Here is a 26501-nt window from a genome sequence, read left to right on the forward strand (position 1 = left end):
ATTTGAGGGCACGTGGGTGGCTCAGTCAGTTGAGCGACTAAATCTTGATTTTGGCTCAGGTAAGGATCTCAGAGTTCTGAGATCGAACCCCACATCAGTCTCTATGTGCAGTCTGCCTGTCCCTCTCCCTTTGCTCCTCCTTGCTCACTTTCTCTCTAAAATAAATATTAAAAAAAATAAAATTAATTGTATGTTATGTCAATTTTACCTGAATCTTTTTTTTTTTCTTTAAGGGGCCTAAAATGTGACTTAACTCCTGGGTCTACCACTTACTAACTTGTAAAGACTTCAGGAAATTAACCTATCTGAGCAATAGTTTCCCCCAGGTAAAAAGAAGGTAATCTGTACTTATAGTTGTTATAAAAATTTAGACTAATGAAAATAAAGCACCTAACATGATGCCTAGAAGTCAAAAGGTACTTAGAATAGAAATTATTACTATTTCTTAATTTCTCATTTATGTTCACCTGAATTATATTCAGAAGATATCTGAAATTTTTAGTCTCCAAAGACTTTCACTGTTCATATTGAAAGAATCTCCTCTTGAATGCAAGTATTCTTTTATAGTCTCAATGAAGATTGTTTTATTCTTTGTACTCATCGGGTTTTTTTTTTAAGACTTTATTTTGAGAGAGAGAGAGAGAGAATATGAGCGAGGGGGAGAGGGAGAGGGAGAAGCAGACTCCCTGAGCAGAGAACCCGATTTGAGGCTCAATCTCAGGACCCCAGGACCATGATCTGAGCTGAAGGCAGATGCTTAACTGACTGAGCTACCCAGGTGCCCCACTTTGTATTCACCTTTGGCTGAAAAGAGTTATTCAGGCCAGTGACAGGACACAGTCAGGGCAAATAGGCGGTATGTGTCTCTGTATGCCCAGTCCCTGGCAAAGTCCATTTCTGTGACAGTTGATATGTGAAAGAGGTAACCAATACAGAATTTCCTACCCAGCCATTGAAACGATTTATCCTAGCCCAGCTCTAGAGAAAAGCAATTTTCAGTGTAAGTCCCACACTTTGATTAACTCTATTCCTCAGACTCCAAGAGTTCCAAGGGCAAAAGAGACAAATAGAAATTGAGACCAATGACCCACTGAGGCCACTATGCTGTTTCCACAGAAATTTCCTTGTTAGAGCTTGTTCAACATTAGGAGTCAGCAAATTTTCTCTGTTAAAGGCCACATAACAAATATTTTAGGCTTTGTATGTCATATAGTCTCCGTCACGACTACTGGACTATTGTCATTTTAGTACAAAGTATCCACAGAAAATACAGAAATGGATGAATATGGCTATATTCCAATAAAATTTTATTTATAAAATTGTGAGCCACATTTGGAAGTTTGCCAACTCCAGATCTACACTGTCAGGGAGGCTCTCCTGCCCATCCAAATACAGTGGTGTTAAGGGAAACAACCTGAATGAACCATGTGGATCAAGTTTTCAGTTGTGCCACGTAGGGAAGGTTCTACAGTCATCAATATCAATACTCCACCCAAGGGTTCTGGGCCCTCTGACACTCAGAAGCAAACAAATTTCCCACTTTATACCATTTTCATTCAACTGTCCTCAATTAATGGCACTACTTCCTAATTTATTTCCGTCTTTATGGTAGTCCTTTTATGGGATTCTAGGAAATACTTATCTTTTTTTCTTTTATTACCGACATGATTTTTTTCCTATGTAGGCTTTCATGAATAATTTATTGAAAAAAATGGGAAAGAAGGTTTCACATCATTTAACTATAATCTTCTCTCAAATTTACCTCTACCAAGCTATATGTTAAGCTTCCTTAAGGGGAGGGGAGAGAACACGATCTTATATTTTTTGATTTATAGATGCTAGACTAAATTTCTTAAAAATAGGAATTACTTATTGACTTCTACAGAACCAGTGTCAGGCAGAGTACCTGATATTTTGTGAGCACTCAAAAGATTTTTCTTAAGCAGATATTTGGTTGAATTGGTGCACTGCTTTAAGTACAGAAGGTACAAAAAAATTTTTTTTTGATATTTTAAAATCAAAAGGTTTTAACATATGAAAAAAAATCTTTAACTTAGAAAAGAGTAAAGCTCAAAAGCATTATAGAATATAAACTATAGCTTTTAAGAGTATTTCAGGATGATATTATCATTTAGATAGAAATAGATCACTGTACTACTTTCCAGTTACTGTTTTCAACAACTGATAGTTATGCTTAACTACTTCAAAGTACCCACCATATGGGCATTTGTTGATCAGTTGCTTTTCTTGTATTACCAGTGAATACATAATTCAGGCCTGTGTTTTAAAAAAAAATGATTTGCTTTCATTTTTGCTCCTGAAGTTTTAAAAAGAATTTGCATTAAAGAGCTAGTGTAAATCCCTTAAGCACAGACATTTATCAGAGACTAATGAAATTATTCATCTGAAGAAGGTATAGAATGTTCTTTTCTTTGAACATCATGTTTTCATGATTAGCAAAAAAGAAAACTTCCAAGTCCATCTAGTGCCCCTGCCAACTCATCCTCTAGTTGGGGGTAGTGGAGTATGTGGGGAAGGGATGGACAAATCATTTAGGAATTGAGTCACTGTGAGAAGGATGAACAAGGTAAAGTCTTCTGTGTAGACAATACATGTAGTTAGTACCAGACAGTTCTAACATGATCATTTCTTTATCCCATTAACTAAAAACCTAACAAACAAAACAAATCTAGATCAGGATAATGATAATAATGGTAACAATGAAGATGATAAAAGCCCAAAAATTCTTTTAGTTCCCTGAAGAAGTTAGACTCGCCTGTTAATTGATACATGAGCCATTATTTCTTTTATTGATAACAAGACAACAGAAACATAGGTAGTTGGCCCTGTATCAAAAGACTAGTAGAATCTGAAATACAAAATATTATAATACAAAGCATGATTTTGATAAGACCTTTGTAGTGTTCCAGAAACTGTTCTACAATTAATTGGATCAGCAAGAAAAAATAGACCAAGAGAGGAAACCACCTCTCTCTTGGTTCTTTGAGTACCCCTTTAAGAGTTGACAGAAGAGGGATCCCTGGGTGGTGCAGCGGTTTGGCGCTTGCCCTTGGCCCAGGGCGCGATCCTGGAGACCCGGGATCGAATCCCACATCGGGCTCCTGGTGCATGGAGCCTGCTTCTCCCTCTGCCTGTGTCTCTGCCTCTCTCTCTCTGTGTGTGACTATCATAAATAATTAATTAATTAATTAATTAATTAAAAAAAAAAGAGTTGACAGAAGATATCTTCCCCCACTAATAATTCCTATGATCCTTGTTCCTGACCCAAAGTCCAGTTTAACATTGTCATCTCAGTAATCTCCATGGTTCTGAGTACCCCTTTAAGAGTTGACAGAAGATATCTTCCCCCACTAATAATTCCTATGATCCTTGTTCCTGACCCAAAGTCCAGTTTAACATTGTCATCTCAGTAATCTCCATAACTTGTAGTAAATTAAAGTCATTTTAGGAAAGTGTGATTATTTAAAAAAATGATTATGGTGAAATAATCTATACTGAAATATTTCCAACTGCTTACAATCTTTATTAAAAACCCAAGCCTCTCTCTAATTTTCTTCAAATGCTAGAAATTTTGTACACAAGAACCAGGAACCCACATCCTACTTATATCTAAATAAGGAGGAAAGTAATGACAAAGAAAATAATATAATTAATCCTATATATTGTTTGTCGTTATTGATTCATCTCTTTTGTGTTTTAAGAACTCAATTCACATGTAAAACTTAAACCTAAAAAAATTTTTAAGACTTGTTTCATTTAATGTGGAAAAAAACTGAAAGTTTATTTTGTTTTAGTAGAAAATAACTAACTGTGTGGTTTTGGATGGCAGACTATAAGTAATCTGTTAAACTGGTGATGGTTCATTGACTTTTCCTCAAGTATCTTCTTTTAAAAAGTTGTTTTTTATTTTTTAAAAGTGACTGAATCATCATTCAGCTTTTTGGTGGAAAATAAAATTAATCTGAAAAAGAAAAAAAGGAATCGCTAATTCAAAATATATAATGCTTGCTAAAAATGAACCTTTATAACAAAAGACAAATCGTGCATAATAAGCGATAATAACGCAAGAAGCCTTTTGCGAGGGGGGAGGAATATGGGTATTCCTGACTAGTGAGTATTTAATCACATCTATTCTATTACTCTTAATCTCAATTTCACAACTCTCAAAAGAGAAAAATGGCACAATACAGATTTTCTCAACCACCTGCTCTCTCCTTAACTTCTTGCAATTTGGCATTCAAGGTACCATTTCACTGAAAAGGGTCATCAATAAATGAAAATGTTAAATGAAATGGATCTTCTCACCCCTCAATCTTTATCATCATGGGTGTTTTTAGTATATGTGCTGCTGAAGCAAGCACATCATGGTGTTTTTATGGATTTTTACACTGTTGGAGTACCATTTTAAAGAATCTCTCTTTCTTTCTAGAGGTCTGCTTCCCACTCCTTTCAGTAGGACTATTTAAACATGCCCTTAACTCTGCTCTGCACTCCCTCTTGACAGGTCCGTAACATTTCACAGTTATGCTCAAGTTAGTGATTTCTGGCATCATATCAAAGCCAGTTCCACCATTTCTTAGCTGCATAATCTTGGCTCTAACATATAACCTCTCTAATGACTCCACTTTCTTATCTGTAAAATGGGTAGAAGAATAGGGCTGTTGTGAGGATTAAGTAGACAACAACTAGCAGAGTTAGCTGGTATATGTTAGATGCTCCGTATGTGGTATTTATTACCAAGTTTGGTATTCTGCTGCCATTTTATTCTTTCTTTTTTATGAAAGCCAAACTCATTATTTCTTCCCCAAAGCTCCCCTTTGTTTGTCAGTCATATAAATAATAGCAATGATTTTTCAGTTTACCACAAACCCTTGGGATCATCTCTAATCTTTCCACAGGAACCTGATACTCTACGATAGCTTTCTACAGTGGCCTTCATTTTTGATTCTGTAATTTAAGTCAACTTTATTATTTATTAAATACTTCTTGGTTCTACCCCAATGCTGGATTCTTCATGGCGTTGTATAATTAGTTATCCCAAGAGCATATGTCACCTACCACTTCAAAACAAACAAAAATTTCTCATATGTCAACCACAACCAAAGGAAATACATGAATCAGTACTTCCCTGTCCTAGGATGAATTAGCATTGCCCCCCAATCTCTCTCAGTCAGGCTGTACAAACCCCCACCCCCATTTTCCACTTCTAAGCACATCTCCCTATGTCACCACTTTCCATTTGCCCTGCTTTGTTATAAAGATGACCTCTCTGAGCTTCTGCAAAAGAAAAGCATGCTATAAAATATGCATAAGCACTTCAAAGCAGACATGTAAATAATAAGAGAACCAGCAACACATATCTGGAGAGTAAAGGTCCAAACCAGAACTTCTTCCAAATGTGAGTAGTCCTAAGGTACCATAAGTAGCTTAACACTTACTGCTAAGACGTTTCATATATATATGTCAATGTGTGTAAATACAATAAACAGAGGAAAAGAGAGTACAGTTGCATTTTTCTTTTTTAACTGTGCAGCATTTGTTTCAGAAAATTAAGGAGTATTGTCTTTGGCATGAAACAGCCCAACACCATGCCGTGTTCTCAAAAGACAAGATACAAAAAAAAAAAAAAAGACAAGATACATTTGTTTATAAACATGACCTCTAAATTTCTTGCAATTACTACACAGATTGTAACAGTAGCTTTCTTTCATACTTGCTCAAATAGATAATGTGCTAGGAATTTTTTAATTATATAAACACCCACAGCCAACCTTATCCAAAAGAGATCAAATTGATGCATAAGTCATCACATGTACCTATGCATATATAATCATACAGACCTGATTTATACATTTTTGTGTTTCATTAAATTTTTAAAAGTTACACAAAATATATAGGTATGATTATTTTACATATCATAGGTACAACAGGGAGGATTATATCCATTTTTAACTATAACATGAGATTTCATTTTAATACATTTGTTCGATCCCAAAGGGTAAAATCTTAGATGAATCAAATTCTCTCTTTTTGGATAATGGAGGAAAGATTCGAAGGTCTGATTCTAGCTAAAAAGAGGATATATCTATAACAAATCTAATGCCTAAACAGCTGCATATTCTACAAAGAGTTTTATAGTACTCTGGGTTAGGCACTAATTTATGTGTTACATTTTTCATCCAGCAAAATCTTTTTAGACGCATGTAAAGGAAAAACAACAATACTTAGAGAGCTGGTCTACAAGTCCCTCATTTAGTGAAGGTCAGTAAAAAGAGATATTTTTTAGATGCAATGTCATTTGCAACAATCTCATGGGTTATTTTTTAAAGTATCTGTTTTCTACCTCTTCAGACCATAAGCCAGACAAGAGCAAGAGAACTATGGTTTATTTGTCTTTATAACGCAAAGTGTGCTAGGAATCATAGTTCACATTTAGAGTTGGTTTCTCAAGAGCAGGGATATCTGTTTCTCATCTACTTTCACTCTAGTCCCATCTTGCTGGGACTAACAGTGTGCATTATGAGAACCAAGTACAGGTAACAAGCATATCTTCACACACAAATAAACACACTAGACACATGGAAAGATAAAAACAATATATTCAAATAATAAAGTTCATTTTTACATAACGGCAGAAAGAGAGCTTACATAAGGTCAGAAAAAGCATGGGGAAACAGTTATAGAAGAAATATGACAAGACTGAGAGAAAACACTATTGGAAGATTTGCATTATGTATCAGAAAACTTTCAACTTCAAAACTCAAAGGTTAAGATTAAGGGGGCACCTCAGTTGGTTCAGCATCTGCCTTCAGCTCAAGTCATGATCCCAGGGTCCTGGGATCAAGGCCCACATTGGGCTCCCTGCTCTTAGGGAGCCTGCTTCTCCTTCCCCCCCCTCCCCCTGCTTGTGCACACACTCTCTTGTGCTCTCTCTCTCTCTCTCAAATAAATAAAATCTTTTAAAAAGAAAAAGACGGGACCCCTGGGTGGCTCAGTGGTTGGGCGCCTGCCTTTGGCTCAGGTCATGATCCTGGGATCCGGGATCGAGTCCCACATCAGGCTCCCTGCGAGGAGCCTGCTTCTCTCTCTGCCTATGTCTCTGCCTCTTTCTCTCAGTCTGTGTCTCTCATGAATAAACAAACAAAATCATGAATAAACAAACAAAATCTTTGAAAAGAAGAAAGAAAAGAAAGAAAAGGAGAGTAAAGAAAAGAAAAGAGAAAAGAAAAGAAAGAAAAGAAGAGAAAAGAAAAGAAAGAAAAGAAAAGAAAAGAAAAGAAAAGAAAAGAAAAGAAAAGAAAAGAAAAAAAAGAAAGAAACATAGATTAAGAACTTAAGCATCCACTTATGCTGCATAAACAGAGTCATGGTATAAAAGGAAGTATTGCGTTCACTGAAAGAATCAAATTTAACTTGGAAACTAACAACCTATTTCCCCCGAGTAGTATCCACCAAGGAATTTTATTTTTTTAAGCTTCAGAAATTTATTATAACTCAAGGCAATTCATTAACAGTATAGCAATTCATTAGAGGGCTTTCCATTTGTTTAATTTCCAACTGCAGTAATATTTCTTAACAAGGTATCCAAGATGCTAAATTTATTTTATGTATACTATTTTAAATTCTTAATTATCCTAGATCAAGAACCCCAGTATTCAAACCATTTTTGTGGATTTACTGGCAGAGATCTTCAGATAATTATTACCAATATAAGATACTTTGAACACCCAATTTCAAGAATAGAAAATTCATTAGGAGATTTATGACCTAAAATCCAAAAATACATCAACTGTCATGAAGCCTTAGATCCAAAACATACCATTTTTGTGCAAGAGTTAAGAAAAAATAAACAAAAACGGTATCCTCTTTATTTATGCATAAACACACATACATATATGTTATGATAGATACTTTTCAGAGTTTAAATTATGACTTGGGCTAAATTTCTAAATTCATCTCAGACATAAATTATTCCAGTAGAAAATATCACAAAAAACTTTAATAATAAAATTATACACAAAATAGCATGAGACCAGATACTAATACTCAGACTAGGTATATATACCATAACAGAAAGATATTTATTTTTTTTTTTAATTTTTTTTTTAATTTTTATTTATTTATGATAGTCACACAGAGAGAGAGAGAGAGAGGCAGAGACACAGGCAGAGGGAGAAGCAGGCTCCATGCACCGAGAGCCCGATGTGGGATTCGATCCCGGGTCTCCAGGATCGCGCCCTGGGCCAAAGGCAGGCGCCAAACCGCTGCGCCACCCAGGGATCCCAACAGAAAGATATTTAACCTAACATTTAAAATTGTTACAGCTGCAACACTTGCCACATTAAAGTTAGTTTCTGAGTAAAACATGCTTACCACTGAGCAACAGCTATGGGAAATCTGAAAAAACTTCCCTAAATAATTGATGATTAGTATAACAGTCCAATAATCTAAATAGTAAGATCCATTTCAAGGCTATTCAAGGGTGATTAACTACAACCAGTAATGATAATCATACACTATTATCTGAAGACCTATTTCATAAGCAAATACCTATCCACTACCTTTCAAAATCTGGTTTCAGATCTACCAAATAATGTAAGTTATTGGATCTATGTGAAAAATAATGACTGAGTGAAACTCCTTCTTGCTCAAAAGTACTTGAACATAAATCTGTCACTACCTTGATTTCTTCTCTATCACCTTTTCTCTCTTCCAATTAGGAAGCTGTTCACTTATATACATAGGTCAGTTGAGAAAAAAATAGCCTATGATTGCAAATAATTAATGACTACCTAATCATGACAAAGTTTATCCAAAAGTAGTCTTTTTCTGGGTTCACATGTTTGTTCTACTTCACTAAACATCATTATCATAGCCAGACAGTTTTAATTTTAAACACCCATATGCACAGAACAATACATTAGTTTCTAAACAGTTAAACATATACATTATTTTCTTTTCAAAAACCATGTACTTGCCTTGTGTCTGCATTTAAGTACAACTCCATAGGCTCCTACAATAAAAAGAAAGAAACAATTAGGGGCACATATATAAACTGTGTTTTTATTTATGTGTTTTTTATGTATTTATTTCATTTAGAGAAATAAAAGTTCGATTATATTGGCTATCAGTATATGTTATAATAATGATTCCTAAAATGACAATACTCTGCAGTGATAATGCAATGAGCCACATATAAATAGAATGTGGATATTTAGTATATGTATTTTTTATAGAACAAGAGCATAAGCAATTCATTTGCCTAACAAGTATTTTTAAATGTTTCTCTTTTTAAAGAAAACTTCATTGGAGACATTTTAAATACAAGCTTAAAATTTCTGGAGATAAAATTTAAACATAAGAACTTTAAGAGTAAATGAAAATAAACTCAAAAGATTGTAGAAAATTTAAAATTTAAAGGCTTAGTGTTTCCCAGTAGAAAGCTCAGGTACCAAGCCTACCAAATATGTTCTCAATCCTAGAAGACAGAATGTCTTTCCTGACTGGTAAGATAGTATAGGCCTACGCATCCCAATTAATAACTAGTAGGAGTTGCTATATTTTTGCCATAAATAAAGACTCAGCACAGATCATAAGTAGTCCAAGGTTCTCTGGCCACTTATAGCTAAGCACTTCCACTTTTTTTGGTATACTTTGATGAGATTTGTTACTACAGTTTGGGTTACTTATCCTCTTATCTAGCCAAAAAACTACTTCTTTAGAGGCAGAACAAAGTTGACAGCAAGATACCCAGGAAACTGAGAGGTTAGAGTTATATTGTGACAACCTAATTAGCAGAATCAAAATGTAATGTATAATAACTTGAGGTTTGTAGAGATGTCAAGAAAATTAACAGACAGGCAAAGTCTGCATACATCTATGACAAGGGAACTTCAGAGAGATGAAATTGGGAAATGTGTCTTGAACAGAATCTGGAGAATCAGAATAAGTCTCCCTCACTTTGGTGGAGATCGATGAATCTTATTATCATAGTCGAGATGTAATCAGCTACTACCACCATCTAACTTAACTCCATAATCACCAGGTAATCCTTCAATTACAATTTAACAGCCCATGCCAGTTTTTCTATGGAGTGAAAATACACTGCCCAGGCTACAGGAATGTAGAGTTTACTACACAATTTTTAATTTCCTTAATATATATGTATTTCCTAGCCAGAAAGCATCTGAGGTAGTTTATAAGGAAAAAATACATAGCAATGGTAGTTCCAACTATAACTGAAACGGAAATTTTCTGATTTATAGAACAGTCTAGTAGTTTAATTAATCTGAGCCAATTCCTGAGAAGATGATCCACTACAGGTATACTAAGAAAATCAAAGTTGTGATCCAGAAAAACTTAGGCCAAGAATTTGAAGCATTACAACACTATTATACCCTATGAGCTCACCCGCTCCAGTCAGTACCTTTATTGCATTAGTCTGTAATTATAATACATTTGGGGAAAAACAAACAAACAAAAAAGCAGCTATATAAAACAGAGTAGGTAAGACATCAAGAATGAATTTCATTTAAAAAAAAAGAATCAATTTTATTTACATAATTAGTATCAATGAAAAAAAGGAAAAGAGGTTGACTGATGAAAAAGGATACATTCTTTTTTTTTTTTTTTGGTAGGGGATCCATTCTTTTTATATGGTTTCAACTTCAGAATTTAAAGTATCCAATGAAGAGACTGTATTTTTTTTTAAAGATTTATTTATTTATTTATTTGAGAGAGGGGAAGAGAGCACGCATGTGCATGAACAAGAGCACAGGGGAGGGGCAGAGAGAAAGGGAGAGAGAATCCCAAGCAGATTCCATGTCCAGCACATGGCACAACACATAACTTGAACTCACAGCCTTGAGATTATGACCTGAGCAGAAACCATGGTGCCACCCAGTCATCCCAGACTGTATTTTAATTGTATTTATTTTTAAATGATTTAAATACTTAATATTAAAATCTAGAACAGCTTTGCTGTTCACATAGGTATATCTTTAAAACTCCTTTTAAAATTCACAATTTATTTGAAAATTCATAAAGTAAAAATTTTTTTAACATTTGCTTTAAAGATATAAATGCTAGGGGTGCCTGGGTGGCTGTCAGTTAAGCCTCTGACTCTTGATTTTGGCTCAGGTCATGATCTCAGGGTTGTGAGATCAAGCCCCACACTGGCCTGAAGCCTGCTTAAGATTCTCTCTCCCTCTGCCCCCTACCCCTTCTAAAAGAATAAATACATGCTAAGAAACCATAATTATAATCATTCATACCCTGTCAACAGAATCATTCTCAAAATCTCCATAAAGTTATCTTTAAGTCAAGCAACAATTACTAAAAAGGAAAAATCAGAGGGGTGCCTGGCTGGCTCAGTCAGTTAAGCATCTGCCTTCGGCTCAGGTCATGATCCCAGGGTTCTCATATCGAGCTCCGCACATCAGGCTCCCCACTCAGCAGGTAGTCTGCTTCTCTCTGTCCCCTCTGCCCCTCCCCTCGACTTGTGCTCTCTCTTGCTTGCTCTCTCTCAAATAAATAAAATCTTTTTAAAAAGAAGAAGAAATCAAGAAGACTTATGAAAAATGAATTACCATATATACATAACTACACACATTGCTCAGAAACTTGGAATACTAAACTTACCTTCACCTACAACCCCAAGGATCTCAAATTTATTCATCACATTACCAATGTTAGGAATCTTCATGAAGACAAACTCCTCTTTTGATGCAAGCCACAGAACATGGCATCAAGAAAGAACTTCTGAGAAAGTTGTGAAGTAGAACAAAAATGTCGAAAGAAGAAATTCTCACAGGTTGACAGGGATTTTCACATATTTATTCAAATGTGAAGTATGAAATGATTCCCTGAAAAAGAAAACACAAAAGCCTTAAGTTTTTTATTCAGCACTCTAATAACCTATCCTTGTATTTTGTACAGTGCTTTTATAATCCTGTTAATGTTTCATATACTAAAAATAATAATAATAATAATAATAATAATAATTAGAGAGAAGAACCCAAAATGAACAAAAACAAATGTACCTATCTGTATTTGAAATGAATAACATAACTACACTGAAGGGGAAGAGGGATTCAGAGGGAAAAGAATTAACTCCAGGTAACTTTTTGAGAACAATGTTTTAACTACTCTCCTCAATCTAAATTTAGACAAAAAAAAAATTTATAAACAAATACTATACTTAGATATTTGTTTTTACACAGAGATATGAAATTATGTGTGTTCTCAGACTGAGCAAGTAAGTAAATAAATACACTGTGGATAATGAGAATTTGGCTTCTTAGTCTCATAAAAAGAAGTTACAAATACAAAAAGGATGGGGGCACCTGGGTGGCTTAGTCAGTTAGGCCTTTGGCTCAGGTAATGATCCTGGAGTCCTGGGATTGAGCCCTGCATTGGGCTCCCTGCTAAGCAGGGAGTCTGCTTCTCTCTCCCCCTCTACCCCTCCCCCCCGCTTGTGTGCTCACACTCTCTCTTAAATAAATAAATAAAATCTTAAAAAAAAAAAAAGCCAAATATGAAAAGGATGAAGGCTTGGAATTAGAGACCACAGAAGCTCAGTTCTTAATATAGAGATGGAGAAATAGATATAAATGGGTGTGTAAATATACATACACACATATATATATATTCCCTAGCTCTGTCTACTGAGGGGGCCTAGAAGCAATGAAACTCCAACATCCATTAGCACAGCTAGTACACCAATAAAAGGAACCAGGTTCTTCAGAGAAATGGCTGATTCCCAGGCAAAAGGAGGAAAAAGTATAACACAAGCCCAGGATATACATTTGTGGTGCCAGAAAGGATGGTAATGCTCAATGAATGGTAATGCTCAAAGAAATGACAGGAGCATGTCTAAAGGACACAGGAGTCAGCTGGAGTCACTTCTGGTCAAATGAGAAACATCCAAACAACAATATATATATACTAGAGTATAAACCACAGAATAGAATAAAAACACACCAGTCCCAACTTACATAAATAAATGGAGAAGGAAAAGCTCTTTCTGAGAGTGTAGTTCCAAATAATAAATGGAGTGATGGAATTAGAAAATCACCATTTGGCAACCACCCTGGTAATAATTATTTCAGGCAAGTATCATCAACATATGCTAAAACTAGTATTTGAAAGTTTGATGGAAAACAGGATATTATCTAGTCTCAAAGTAGCTCCACTACAAAATACCCATTAATTAAAAGGGGAAAAATAGTAATTTCATAGTGAAGAATCCTGCCAGACACCACCTTAATTAAGTGATCAAAGTTAACATCATCAATAATAGAACAAATCAACATCATATGCCTCCTGATAGGATGTAGCACAATGTCACTTCTGTCACATTCCTTCCAAAAAGGTAAAACCTGAATCTAACCATAGGCAGCAACAGACAAGCCCAAACTGAGGGACATTCTACTAAGTAACTAACTGGCCTGTATTCTTTAAAAATGTCTAGGTAATAAAGGATAGGGAACCAAGTAACTGTTCCACAAAAGTTAGGAGACATAACTAAATATAATGTATGATACTGGACTGGATTAAATCAGGATAAGAAAAAAAAATTTTTTTTACTATAAATTATTATGAGTGATGTACAACATGTAACTGTAAATAATAATACTATATTATATATTTGAAAGTTGCTAAGAGAGATCTTAGAAGTTCTCATCACAAGGAATAAAAATTGGTAACTGGGTAGTGATGTTAACTAGACTTACTGTGTTCACAATATATACTAGTATTGAATGATTATGTTGTACACTTAAAACTAATATGCTAAATGTCAATAATAGTTCAATTGGGGAATTAATAAGGTGTAGCCTAGAATCTCTAAGATAGTCTAATAAAAAATGTAATGAACAACAACAAAAAAAGAACACCAACATTTTTAGAGATAAACTTTGCAACAAAGCATTCAGGAAAACAATAATAAGTATGTGTGTATGGAGAAAGAGATAAAGAATGATTAAAATGGTGACGATAAGGGAATTTGGGTCAAGGGTCTATGAAACAAGAAATTCTTTGTACTACCCTTCCAACTTTTCTCTAAATCTAAAATTATTTTATTTTTTAAAATTTTTTTAAATTTTTATTTATTTATGATAGTCACACACACAGAGAGAGAGAGAGAGAAAGAGAGAGAGAGAGACAGGCAGAGGGAGAAGCAGGCTCCATGCACCGGGAGCCCGACGTGGGATTCGATCCCAGGTCTCCAGGATCGCGCCCTGGGCCAAAGGCAGGCACCAAACCACTGAGCCACCCAGGGATCCCTAAAATTATTTTAAAATAAGTTATTTTGTTTCAAAAAACTATCCTATTTTTATGAAAAATAGCTGTACCAACAGAAAATATTGATTTAAAAGAAATAAATCAAAATCAATAAATTATTTGCTGTCTATGAAATTTGAAACTTTTCAAAAATAGGAGTACCCATGTGGTGTGGAAAAGTACTGACTTGAAGTGTACCTTTTCATATGCTGATGGTCGGAATAAAACTGGTACAAGCTTTCTAAAGAACAATATATCCATAATTAAATGCTTTTAAATGTTCATAGCATGATAAAAGTATCTGACAAAAACCTACAATAAACACCATTCATAAAGGCAAAAATATTAGATGTAGTCCCTTTAAAAATTAAGAATACAAGAAGTCCTATTAATGCTTATTAACATTATTATTAAACATTATCGTGATGGGTTTTAGCCATCTCAGTAAAATAAGAAAAAAATAGATGAATGTAACATATTGGATTGAAAAGAGAAGCAAAATAGAATTTACAGATAATATTGCCTACATAGAAAATTCAAAGACATTTACAAATCATTCAAATTATAAACGTTAACAAAGTAACTGAATATAAGCTTAATATACAAATATCAATTTTATTTGTAAACATCAATAAACAGAAAATGTAATTTTTAAAACCACATTTATAACAAAAGGGGCACTAAAGATTTAGCATAATAAAAGATGTCCAAAACCTCTATTTAAATATATATATATATATATAACTTTATTCAAAGGCATCAGAGAAGATCGAAATAAATAGAGTTATTCCAGTTTTAAGGCTGGAAGCGTGAATATTATAAAGATGTCAATTCTCTCCATATTAATCTATATAGTCAATCCAATTGCAATCAAAATCCCAACAGGGCTTTCTGAAGAATTAAGACAAGCTGATTCTGAAATATATATGGAAGAACAGAGTCTCAAATGCTACCAACACCCTCCTAATAAGAAAGATAGAAAGACTGGACCTTGAGGATAGGATCTGGTAGGATGTCCTACCAAATACATTGAGACATAGAACTGAACTATAGAAATTAAAAGAGAGGGTAGCCCTGGCGGTTTAGCGCCACCTGCAGCCCAGGGCATGATCCTGGAGACCCTGGATCGAGTCCCACGTCAGGCTCTCTGCATAGAGCCTGCTTCTCCCTCTGCCTGTGTCTCTGCCTCTCTCTGTCTCTATGAATAAATAAATAAAATCTTTAAATAAAAAAAAAAATTAAGAGAGAGGGGACGTCTGGGTGGCTTAGTGGTTGAACTGAGCCTTTGGCTCAGGGCATGATCCTGGGATCGAGTCCCACATCAGGCTCCTCTAAGAGAGCCTGCTTCTCCCTCTGCCTATGTCTGTGCCTCTCTTTGTGCGTCTCTCATGAATAAATAAATAAAATCTTTAAAAAAAAAAAAGAAATTAAAAGAGGAGATGGGTGACTGTCTGGCTTAGTAGTAGAGCATGTGACTCTTGATCTGAGGGTTGTGAGTTCAAGCCCCATCTTGGGTGTAGAGATTACTCAAATAAAATAAAATAGAAAAGAAATTAAGACAGAGTGGTCTTAGCACAGAGACTGACAAATTTGCCAGTGAAACTGATGTCAGAGCCCACAAATAGACCGTACTTCAGTATTCCTATGGCTCCACACTCACCTACTACATCAGTCTGTCCTCCACACAAGAATCTTTAGAATAAATCAGATCATGTCACTACTCTGCTCAAAACCTTCAAATGGTGTTCACATATTATGAGTGAAAGTCAAAGTCCACATGAGTCACAAGGCCTTAAACTCCCCTCCTCTCATATCTCCAATTATTCTCTCCCTTGGCTCACTTCACTCCAGCAACACTGACCTCCTTTTCAGTTCAATATGTAACAAGAAAATCACAGTTATCCCTAACACTAAATATTTCTCTGTCACTCTAACGTTTACTTTAGGTCAAATTCTTATTACCTGAGTTTTCATTCAACACTTACAAATTACAAATAATGCTTTTGCAAAATAGAAGGCAAGAGAAAGCAGATACTATACTTGATTTAGAAAATTTTAGTTCTTGTGGCACCTAGTGGCTCGGTCAGTTAAGCATCCAAATCTTGATTTCAGCTCAGGTCATGATCTCCATGTCCTAAGATGGAACCATGCATGGGGCTCCATGCTCAGCATATAGTCTGTTTGAGTTTCTCTCTCTTCCTCTCACTCTACCCGCCCCCCCCCACACCGCGCACTCTCTCTCTCTTTCCAAAATAAATAAACTTTTTTTAAAAAATAAAACTTTAGTTCAATGGAATAACAAATTTCTTAGGTACTACTGACATTTATAGAAAATGTCACAATTTCAGAAAAATATTAGTAAATATTTCTTCTATTCATTCATTAAATAATTACTGATTGCCTAATACATTTTAGAGAATGGGTAAATACGACACACAAGACAGTAGTGAACAAGATAGACATGGTTATTGCCTCATGGGGCTTTACATTTTGTTAGGAAGACACGAGATTATCATCAGATACTGACGTTGTTATGGGGGTGTGTGGGGGGGTGATTTCTCCGAGGCCTCTCTTAAAAGGTGATATTTGAAGTGAAAAATATCAGCAACAAGAAAGAGCCAACCATATGAAGATCTAAGTCAGTCACATTACAGGTAAAGATGCTCAGAGTGCTTCTGAAAATGAATCATTATTTCATTTTCTATAGCTAATTTGGAAGAACACCCAGGAAGCATTTAAATATCTCACTCTGCCAATAATAGCATGGTTCATTTCAAAGGAATCTTGAGATAAAAATTAAATCATTCCCACTAAGAAGACCCGGCCCCTCAAAAGTTATGTACGTAAGTATATATAAAGAACACTTAAAAAAAAAAAAAAAAAAGAACACTTGATCCTACCTGTTCTCTATGGAAATCAAAATTGAATAATGCAAATTGGGAATCAGAATTCAAATGTGTGAGTAAATACATAATATAGGTGTCAAGAACAGTCTTTTGATTACCAGTATTCATACTGAGAAAAACTGTGTATGCAAAATTGGATTTCACTACAATTTTAGATGAATAACGCTGAGTAATCTTTAAGACCTAAAAACTCAGATATTTTGGCTTCAACTAATTAAATAACTTGGATGAAGTGTTCCTTTGAGGACAAATACTGAAGGAAATTTTTAAAACAGCCTAACATCCCCACCCCCCCACCCCGAAAGACTTAAGATTGTAAAGAATTAGCTGGTTGAAATCAAGGCAAAAGAATAGGACCTAGAGATGTAATCTAAACCACCCTAAATGGTTTCAGCTCTGAGGCACTTGAAGATCCAGAAAGATTTTCTCCACTAGGAGAAAAACAGTCTTGCTCTTAAAACCTTTAAAAATCCAGAAGCAAAAGTCAAAAAGGCAAGAGTGCCAAAAGGAGGAAGTTTGATAAGGCACCACTCACTTAAAGCAGAAACCTCAGAGCTACACTCCCAGAATAAAGGAAACCAGAAATAAATCAGCCCTTGGACAGACTTGAATTACAGTTTCATGTTATTTGAGTGATCAAAATAAACCACTAAGTTACTGAGGTGGTCCCATACTCAGATTGGTGATGTCACCAGTTGTCTGGTGTTTGCAAAGGGGGAATGTGAAAAAAACAAGTCTGCAGGAAAGAAACATCAACCTGGGCCTCACAATATTGCTACAGATACTTGTTCTTTACACTGAGCAGTACATAATATACCAAGATCAAGAACCAATAAAAATGACCAAAACAGAAAGTGACTCAGAAAGACATGTAATGGGGATCCCTGCGTGGCGCAGCGGTTTGGCGCCTGCCTTTGGCCCAGGGCGCGATCCTGGAGACCCGGGATCGAATCCCACGTTGGGCTCCCGGTGCATGGAGCCTGCTTCTCCCTCTGCCTATGTCTCTGCCTCTCTCTCTCTCAATCTCTCTGTGTGACTATCATTAAAAAAAAAAAAAAAGAAAGAAAGAAAGACATGTAATGTTAGAATTGTCAGGAACAGCCTCTAAAACTACAGGGCTGAATAACTAAAAATCAAAAAGCTGAACATTTTGACAGAACTGGTAGGTCCAAAAGGAAAAAGACCAAATTTGAAAAATAAATGAAAATTCTAGAACTGAAAGATACAATAACAGCAAAGGAACTCAATAGACAGTTTAAAGAGAAAGGTATCAGGATACAGAGTATTTGGGGCAAACTTTTTAAGCTTGATCAAATGAACTTTGTAGACTGCAGCAATGAATTGGAGGATGCCTTTTTCCTCTCCCAAGCACACACAGGACATTTATAAAAACTGATAATATGCTAGGTCATAACACTGCTCAAAACAAACTACAAAGATTTAAGTGGAGGATGTTCTCCCTGCACAACACAAACAGACAAGAAATCAACCACAAAAGAAATAACTAGAGAATATGCATATATATGAAAATTAATATACTCAAAATAATCCATAAATCAAAGAACAAATCATAACAGACAATTAAAAATAACAAAAATATGGGGCACCTGACTGGCTCAGTCAGTAGAGCATGCTACTCTTGATCTCAGGGTTGTGAGTTCAAGATCACATTGAACATAGAACTTACCTATTTTTAAAAAAATAATAACAACAAAAATATAAATTTATGGGAAGAAGCTGAAGCAATGCTGGAGGATGAGGACTGAGAGTCATATATGCATATATCACAAAATATTAAAAAATTAAAATAAACTAAGCATCAATATCAAGGTTGAAAAAAACAGCAAAGTAAATCCAAAGAAAATATAAAAACAATCAAGAGCAAAAATTCATGAAATAGAAAACAGACAAAAATGAGTTGTTTTTTTTTTTTTTTAAAGACCTGGATCTTAGAAATCAACTTTGGAACTAATCAAGGGAAAAAAAACTCAGTCCAGTCAACATCTGGTCACAGGCTTATGATATCCTGAGTAGAGATCCTAGCCACACCATGCCCACTTTTGACATACAGAACTGTGAGTGCTGCTTTAAGCTGCTAAGCTTGTGGTAATTGATTACAAAACAACAGAAAAACAATAGGATAGTATCATTTCATGTATACACAGTTTTGAAACAAAGCTGAACTATATACTACATGGTTTAGGTATGCATATATGTGGTAAATCTATAAAATAAAATAAAAAAGTTAAGTGACCAATGAAGGGTTTCTTATAAAAATCAGGATATTACTGGCAGGGAGGAGTTGAGATTGACAAGAGATACCATAAACAAAGGACTTTCTGGGACACTAGTAATGCTCTATTTTCTTGACTTCAATGATGGTTAAACAGACATTCATTAGAGTGTACATTTATGTTTTGTGTATCTCTATGTTGCTATATTCTTCAACGAAACAAATTTTTAAGAAGTCAAAGAGTTAATTCTGATAATGACATTATATATGAATAGTTTCTTCATTTTCATGGAAGCAAAAGAAAACTTTTTATCAAAGCATTTTAATACTACATGAACCAAAAAAGTTTAAATGAACTCTCTCTGAGGTTCAGACTTCACATAATATATGGTCTCTAGTGTTGGGTATCAACAAAAACAAAAACTTTCAGTGATGGATAACCTGATCACCACACTCTAAAACTATGAAAATTATGCCAGATAAAGAGCTTGTAAGAAAAGTGGGCAAGTTTGGATATGATGAGAGATGATGGACATCTAAATGTCTGAAGACTCTTTGGAAAAGAGGGAACAGAGCAGGTGATTTAAGTTATTCTGGGGGGGTGGGGTGGGGGCACACCAGGATGGCTCAGTCAGTTAAGCGTCTGCCTTTGGCTCAGGTCATGATCCCAGGGTCCTGGGATGGAGCCCCACATCCAGCTCCCTGCTCAGTGGAGAGTCTGCTTGTGTTTCTTTCTCTGCCTCTCATCCCTGCTCGTGCTCTCTCTTGCTCTGCCCTCTCTCTCAAATAAGTAAATAAAATCTTTAAAAAAAAAAAAATTTATTCTAGGGGGAAGAACTAAGATCAGTGGTATAAGTGAAAAGGAGACAGATGTCAACTCAGCAGTGACTGGACAATGACGAACCATCAATGGTAACCCATGCATTCTATAAATACCTGTCAGATACCTAGGCCAGCCCACTGTAAATGCTTCAGGATACAGCAGTGAACAACACAAAGCCCCTGCTCTCATAGAGCCCAATGAGGGAAAAGAGACAATAAACAAATAAACATGATCATTCCAGGCATTGACAAATGTTATAAAGGAAAGAAAACAGTCTTTTGATAATTGGGGGGGGGGGGCGGGGGGGGGGCTGGGGGGGGGAAGGGGAGGAGAGCAGTGCAGTGGGGAGGAGACAACCCTCTTTTAGATAGTGTGGCCTGGGAAAGGCCTGTCTGAGGAGTTAAGATTTGAGCAAAATCTGTTTAATGTAAAGAACAGGGATGGGAATAGGGATGAGTAAAGAGCGTTCCAGGAAGTACAAAGACTCACACAGAGCTTGATAATTTCAAGGAACAAAGGAGACTTGTAATCTGAAGCATAGCAGACAAGAAGGGAACCAGCAGGGGGCAGGAAGAGGCCACTGGATATAGTTTGGCCTGGCCATGGTAGAAAAGTCATGCACTAAACTAGATATCCTCTAAGATCCTTTCCAACATGAAATTCTAACAATCTTTCAAAAATCTTTTGAGTTTTTTATTACTATTAACTTTGTAAACAAATAACAGAATAAACTTTAAAGTGGATGTATTCTACACTAAGAAATACACCTAGAATTAAGCAAACTTGTCTCTGTATTGGCAAGCAAGTACCTACAAGAACTGACAGAAACAGAAGACTTTTAATTTATTTCATATATTATTAGTATTTTGATGAATTTAAGAGTTGCCTGGGCCTTGAATGTTTCCTTTGTGCTAAAATTATGATCTTCATTTCAACGGGTCTTTTCTTCTTCCCAAAGTGAGTACAAAATCAGTTGAATCATGAGTTCTGTTCTCCTCTCTGGCATTGTTTTTATACATACAAATGAGAGAACCATTTTGTCACTGAAAGCTGCACAGGAATGAATTTGGTACGTGACAAAACTTGTTATAAGAAAGTTTAAATGATTAGAAAGCATCTTAAACTCATGATCCACGTACAGAAAGAAACCGTATCTATGGAAAGCACAGCCTTGCAAAAAAAAAATCCTAATTACTCTCCTCCTTAGATAATTTCTCCATGTTGCACATAAATGAGGAGAAAATTCACTAGTTTTCTCCTGGATGTGATTAATAATTTTACTTTATTCTACCAACAGTGGAAAAAGTGATTTATTGATCCATTCTCTATAAATCAGTTCCCATTATTAAATCCAACGATATTTGCCTATCATGAGTAACATAAACACAGTGTAATAACCTAAGTGTTTCAAACTTCCAAACATGTACTACCTCCCCACTCTTTACCTTTACAATCCATCCACAAAGTAGGAAATTCAGTGACCACTCAATGGATCTCCTCCTACCCAGCTATTTGATACTTCACCTAAGCACTGCCAATCCTACTGAACTCTTTAGTTTTCTCAGAGTCTGAGGGCCCCAAGATTCAGACTGAAAAGAACTAAACTCAGATCAGAGAAATTCAGAGTTCATACTAATATTGTACTATTTTTAAGTTTTTATTTAAGTAATCTCTACACCCCACATGGGGTTCAAACTCATGACCCTGAGATCAAGAGCTGCATGCTCTTCCAAATGAGCCAACCAGGTGCCCCAATATTGTACTATTTAAAACACACTATTGGTTAAGAAGGTTTTGAAGGCACTTGCATGAATATATAAGTATCAACTTTATCATGGTTTCCATGAGATAATTTGTTCTGACCACCAAATTCAAAATAACTGATTTTAAAATAAACTTTAAAAATTTGGGGACCACCCAGATTTTGCTCAGTTGATGTGGATCAGAAAATATATCTAAGTTATTGTCCTCTACTCAAAAACAACAAAATTAACATTCATCTGAAAATAGAAGGAACTGAAGTCCAAGACTTTTGAAGAACACCCACAGGATTTAAATGAATTCAAGACTATTGGCCTAGATACATTTCATCCCTGAAATGCTTTAAGACTTTGGATAGGAGACTGCTGAACCTTAGTTGGTTTGGGCAAGTCCTACAGAAAAGATGAGAAAGAAGGGCCCATAGCAAAAGCAGTCACGTTTTTTCAGAAAGGGTAACATGGTACATTCTGTAAACACTACACCTGAGAATTTTAAACAATCATTTGACAAGTATCTTGAGAGTTAACTATATGCCAGGCACTTGAATAAACACTAGGAACATATCAGTAAAAGAAACAGACAAAACTTCTTATTTCACAGAGTTTATCAAAGAATCACACAATAAGCATAAAATTGCAAATATAAGACCAGTGGAAAAGAGAATATAAGGTGCTACAAGGGCTTGTAACAGAGGGTGCCACCTAATTGCGGAAGGTTGGCTTTTCCAAAGTGTCCAGTGAGCTAAGATCTATAGGACAATTAGACATAAACTTATGGAGGAGGAAGAATGCTCCAGGAAAGAACAATTTATGTGAAAGTCCCAAGTCAGAAAGGAATATGGCAGAGACAAGAGCCTCAAAGGTGGTGGGAGTGGGGTAATCAATAACCTAGTATCAGGTGAGATTGGAGAAATAGATTAGATTATTTTATAGTTATAATTATCTTTATCATAAGACACAAGGAGCCACAGGAAGGTTTTGAACAATGGGAGGGTGGTTTCAGAGGGTGTTATGACAATCAGATGATTTGTGTTTGGAAAAAAGGAAGCGAATGGCTCATTACATGGAAAAAGGTGATGCCAGTTTGGGGGCATAAGAACTAGAAAGATACTGCAGAAATCCAGGTGAAGAATTAGGGCAGGATGGACTTAGTTTGTGGATATAAAGAAAATGAAGAGATTCAGAATATATTTGGAGAGAAAACCAATACAACTCAGGATGGATTAGAGATGGTAAGTAAGAATAAGAGAAACGAAAGATGGGCACATGGCTGGCTCAGCGGGAAGAGCAAGTGACTCTTATCTTGGGGTTATGAGTTCAAGCCTCACATTGAGGGTTTTTACTTAAAAAAAAAAACAAAAACAAAAACAAAAACAAAAAGCTGCAAAGCCTTATTCCAAATCTCTGTACTCTGTACCACCCCACAGTCCCTACACTCAAAAGGGAATAAATGTTTTTTAAAAAGAGGGAGAGAGAAATCAAAGATAACTTCTTGGTTTGGAGTTTGGGCTAGGAGTAGATGGAGGTTGTTTCTTGACTGAGGAAAACTAGGAAAAAAGGTTAAAGGAAGGGAGGAGGGGGAAAATCTAGAATTCCATTTTAGCTGCTTTAAGTTACATTTATATAGCCATAAAAATGGAACAAAAACAAGGGGGAAATGCTACAAAACACTGAGGAAAAGAATTTGCAACTGATATCAAAAAGAGTTAATATCCTAACACCTAAAAGATTCCTACTGTTCAATACGATAGGAAGAAACCCAATTTTCAAAATGGGCAAAGTGTGGAACACCTGGGTGGCTCCATTGGTTAAGCGTCTGACTCTTGATTTCAGCTCAGGTCAGGATTTTGGGATCTTGGGGTTCTGGGATCAGCCCCCACATCAGGCTCTGCATTCAGCAGAAAGCTGGCTTGAGGATTTCTCTCCCTCTGCCCTCCCCCTGCTCACTCTCTCCAAAATAAATAAATAAGTCTAAATAAGTAAATAAACAAGTAAATAAAAAGGGCAAAATGTTATGAAGAAATACTTCACAACAAAGGAAACACTCTTACTTAACACAGTAAAGGAAATGGCTCTTAAACATATAAAAAGTTACTCAACTTTACACATAATTAAAACTGAAGATTAAAACTACACTGAGATTCAGGGTGTGTGGCTGGATCAGTCGGTAGAACACAGGACTCTTGATCTCAGGGTCAAGAGTTCAAGCCCTATATTGGGTATAGAGATTAATAAATAAGTAAATCTGTTTTTAAACTATAGTGAGATTCAATTTCTCAGATTAGCAAAAAAACCAAAACATGCCACGTTGATAAGAGCATGAAGAAATTAGATTTATTCATACATTACTGGTGGGAATGTATATTAATACAATTTTTTGGAGGTTAATTTAAAAACATCTTTCAAAACTAAAAACAAATATATCCTAATGACTCAGTAATTAAATGTCTAGAAATTGATCATCAGAAACACACAAATACACACACAGATAAGCATACATAACTCACAATAGTATTGCTTGTAAAAGCAAAAAAATGGAAACAACCTTTAAGTACATATTAATAGGGGCATGGTTAAATGAACTGTGGTACATCCACTCAATTTTTTTAAGCTAGACACAGGAAATATGTCTATTTCACAAATTTGAGTTTTCACTCATTTTCCAATAAATCAAAATCATACTTAAAATTGTATTCTAATTAAATACTATATACATCTGTTTAATACACTGGTTCTACATAAAATTATATTTGAAAAAAGATATTTATTGCTATTTCTTGGAAGTTTGAGAAATCTACTAATTGAAATCTATATAAAAGTACCTGGTTGAATTTACTGGACCTGAAGACATCAAGCAATTTCAAACACTGTCAATAATCTGGAAAATTCACAAAGGCTGCTTGCGTGCTAAACGGTGTTAATGCTGTCACAAACTGACCTTCTTATCATGTCTCCAGACTCCTGGTCCTTGAAACTGATGTGACTGTAGACTGGAGATTATATCCGAGAGATTCTCAAGCCTGAGTTTCTCTCACCAAGTTAAGAGCTGACCTTGACAACTTTCATTTCCTCAGTTAAAAAACATAAATCTCGGGATCCCTGGGTGGCGCAGCGGTTTGGCGCCTGCCTTTGGCCCAGGGCGCGATCCTGGAGACCCGGGATCGAATCCCACGTCGGGCTCCCGGTGCATGGAGCCTGCTTCTCCCTCTGCCTGTGTCTCTGCCTCTCTCTCTCTCTCTCTCTGTGACTATCATAAATAAATAAAAATTAAAAAAAAAAAAAAAAAAAAACATAAATCTCTTCTGTTGGATGATCTCTGAGGTCCCTTGTAGCTTTCAAATCCCACAATTTCATTTCTAAAAACTCAGAACCTCTCAAACTGAAAATGAGTGTCAAAATCCTCAATTCCTAAGGGATCAGTATAAAATACACATACTTTCCCTTCTCTCTTTTTATTATGGTTCCAAATTACTTACCAAAGTAAGTTTCAAAAGCAATTGAGTAAAATCAGCTTACAACAAGAGAAGGAGTGGCATGATTACCTTTCAGTCTACTTCAGAAAAACTGCAAAACCAGAATATGTGGAATGCTTCTAGTCAAACATCTGGTGATTAAACTATTCCTGGGAGGGTCACTTATGCTAAAGGGAAAAAACAAATAGCAATAATAACTAGACAGCAGCAACTTCACGAGGCATGAAAAAGTCTGGGATATTTTCCAAATGGGTTGGGAGGAAGTTATTTTTATTTAGAGATATTTGTGTCCTATTTAAAACATAGAAGGAACTTAAGAAAATCAAGCTAAAGATCTTAAAGTTCCTCAGTCAGCTGTCTGTCCTGTTAACTTCAGAAGACTAACAATACTTTGACCAAACAAATTAACAGTAAAAATCGCAAGCAATTCATAAAGGCAATTAATTGATGAAAGCATTCAATTAAGTTCAAGGGATATGAAAGGAACCTAGGTGGTGGAGTTGGTTGAGTGTCCAACTCTTGGTTTCAGCTCAGGTCACAATCTCAGGGTCATAAGATCGAGCACCAAGTTGGGCTCTGGGCTCAGCATGGAGTCCGCTTGAGATTCTTCCTCTCACTCTCCCTCTGCCCCTCCCACTCATGCTCTCACATGTTCTATCTCTCTCTCTTTCTAATAATCTTTAAAAAAGAGAGAGAGAGAGAGAGAGAGAGAGGGAAAGAGATCTGAACACATAACTAATAAGTAATAAAATCTTAAAAATAAAATGTAAAGGGGCACCTGGGCGGCTCAGTCCATTAAGCATCTGCTTTCTACTCAGGTCCTGATCCCAGGGCCCTGACCCATGTCGGGTTCCCTGCTAAGCAGGGAGCCTGCTTCTCCCTCTCCCTCTGCCCCTCCCCCTGCTCGTGCTCTCTCTCTCTCTCTCTCAAATAAAATCTTAAAAAATAAATTAAAATTTAAAAAGGAAAGATAGGTTCTTTCCTTCAAGGAAATCACAATTT

The 26501-nt window shown here is 35.7% G+C and overlaps 1 protein-coding gene across 20 annotated transcripts in view; it reads right to left on the reverse strand.

Moving 5' to 3' along the window:
* CDKL5 (cyclin dependent kinase like 5) overlaps window positions 1-26501 on the reverse strand; it is a 213662-nt gene that overhangs the window by 116122 nt on the left and 71039 nt on the right. For 18 of the 20 annotated variants that reach the window (XM_072816790.1, XM_072816776.1, XM_072816786.1 and 15 more), the window contains 2 exons: window positions 11662-11885; window positions 9000-9034 (listed from right to left, as the gene is read on the reverse strand). In XM_072816790.1, coding sequence (XP_072672891.1) covers window positions 9000-9034; window positions 11662-11725 — 99 coding nt within the window. In that variant the 5' untranslated portion in view covers window positions 11726-11885. Of the gene's footprint in view, window positions 1-8999; window positions 9035-11661; window positions 11886-24964; window positions 25091-25568; window positions 25667-26501 lie in introns of those variants that run through there. The other 2 variants (XM_072816788.1, XM_072816789.1) reach the window with 2 other exon arrangements.

Source organism: Canis lupus, chromosome X (genome assembly GCF_048164855.1).
Source record: "Canis lupus baileyi chromosome X, mCanLup2.hap1, whole genome shotgun sequence".
NCBI classification, from domain to species: Eukaryota; Metazoa; Chordata; class Mammalia; order Carnivora; family Canidae; genus Canis; species Canis lupus.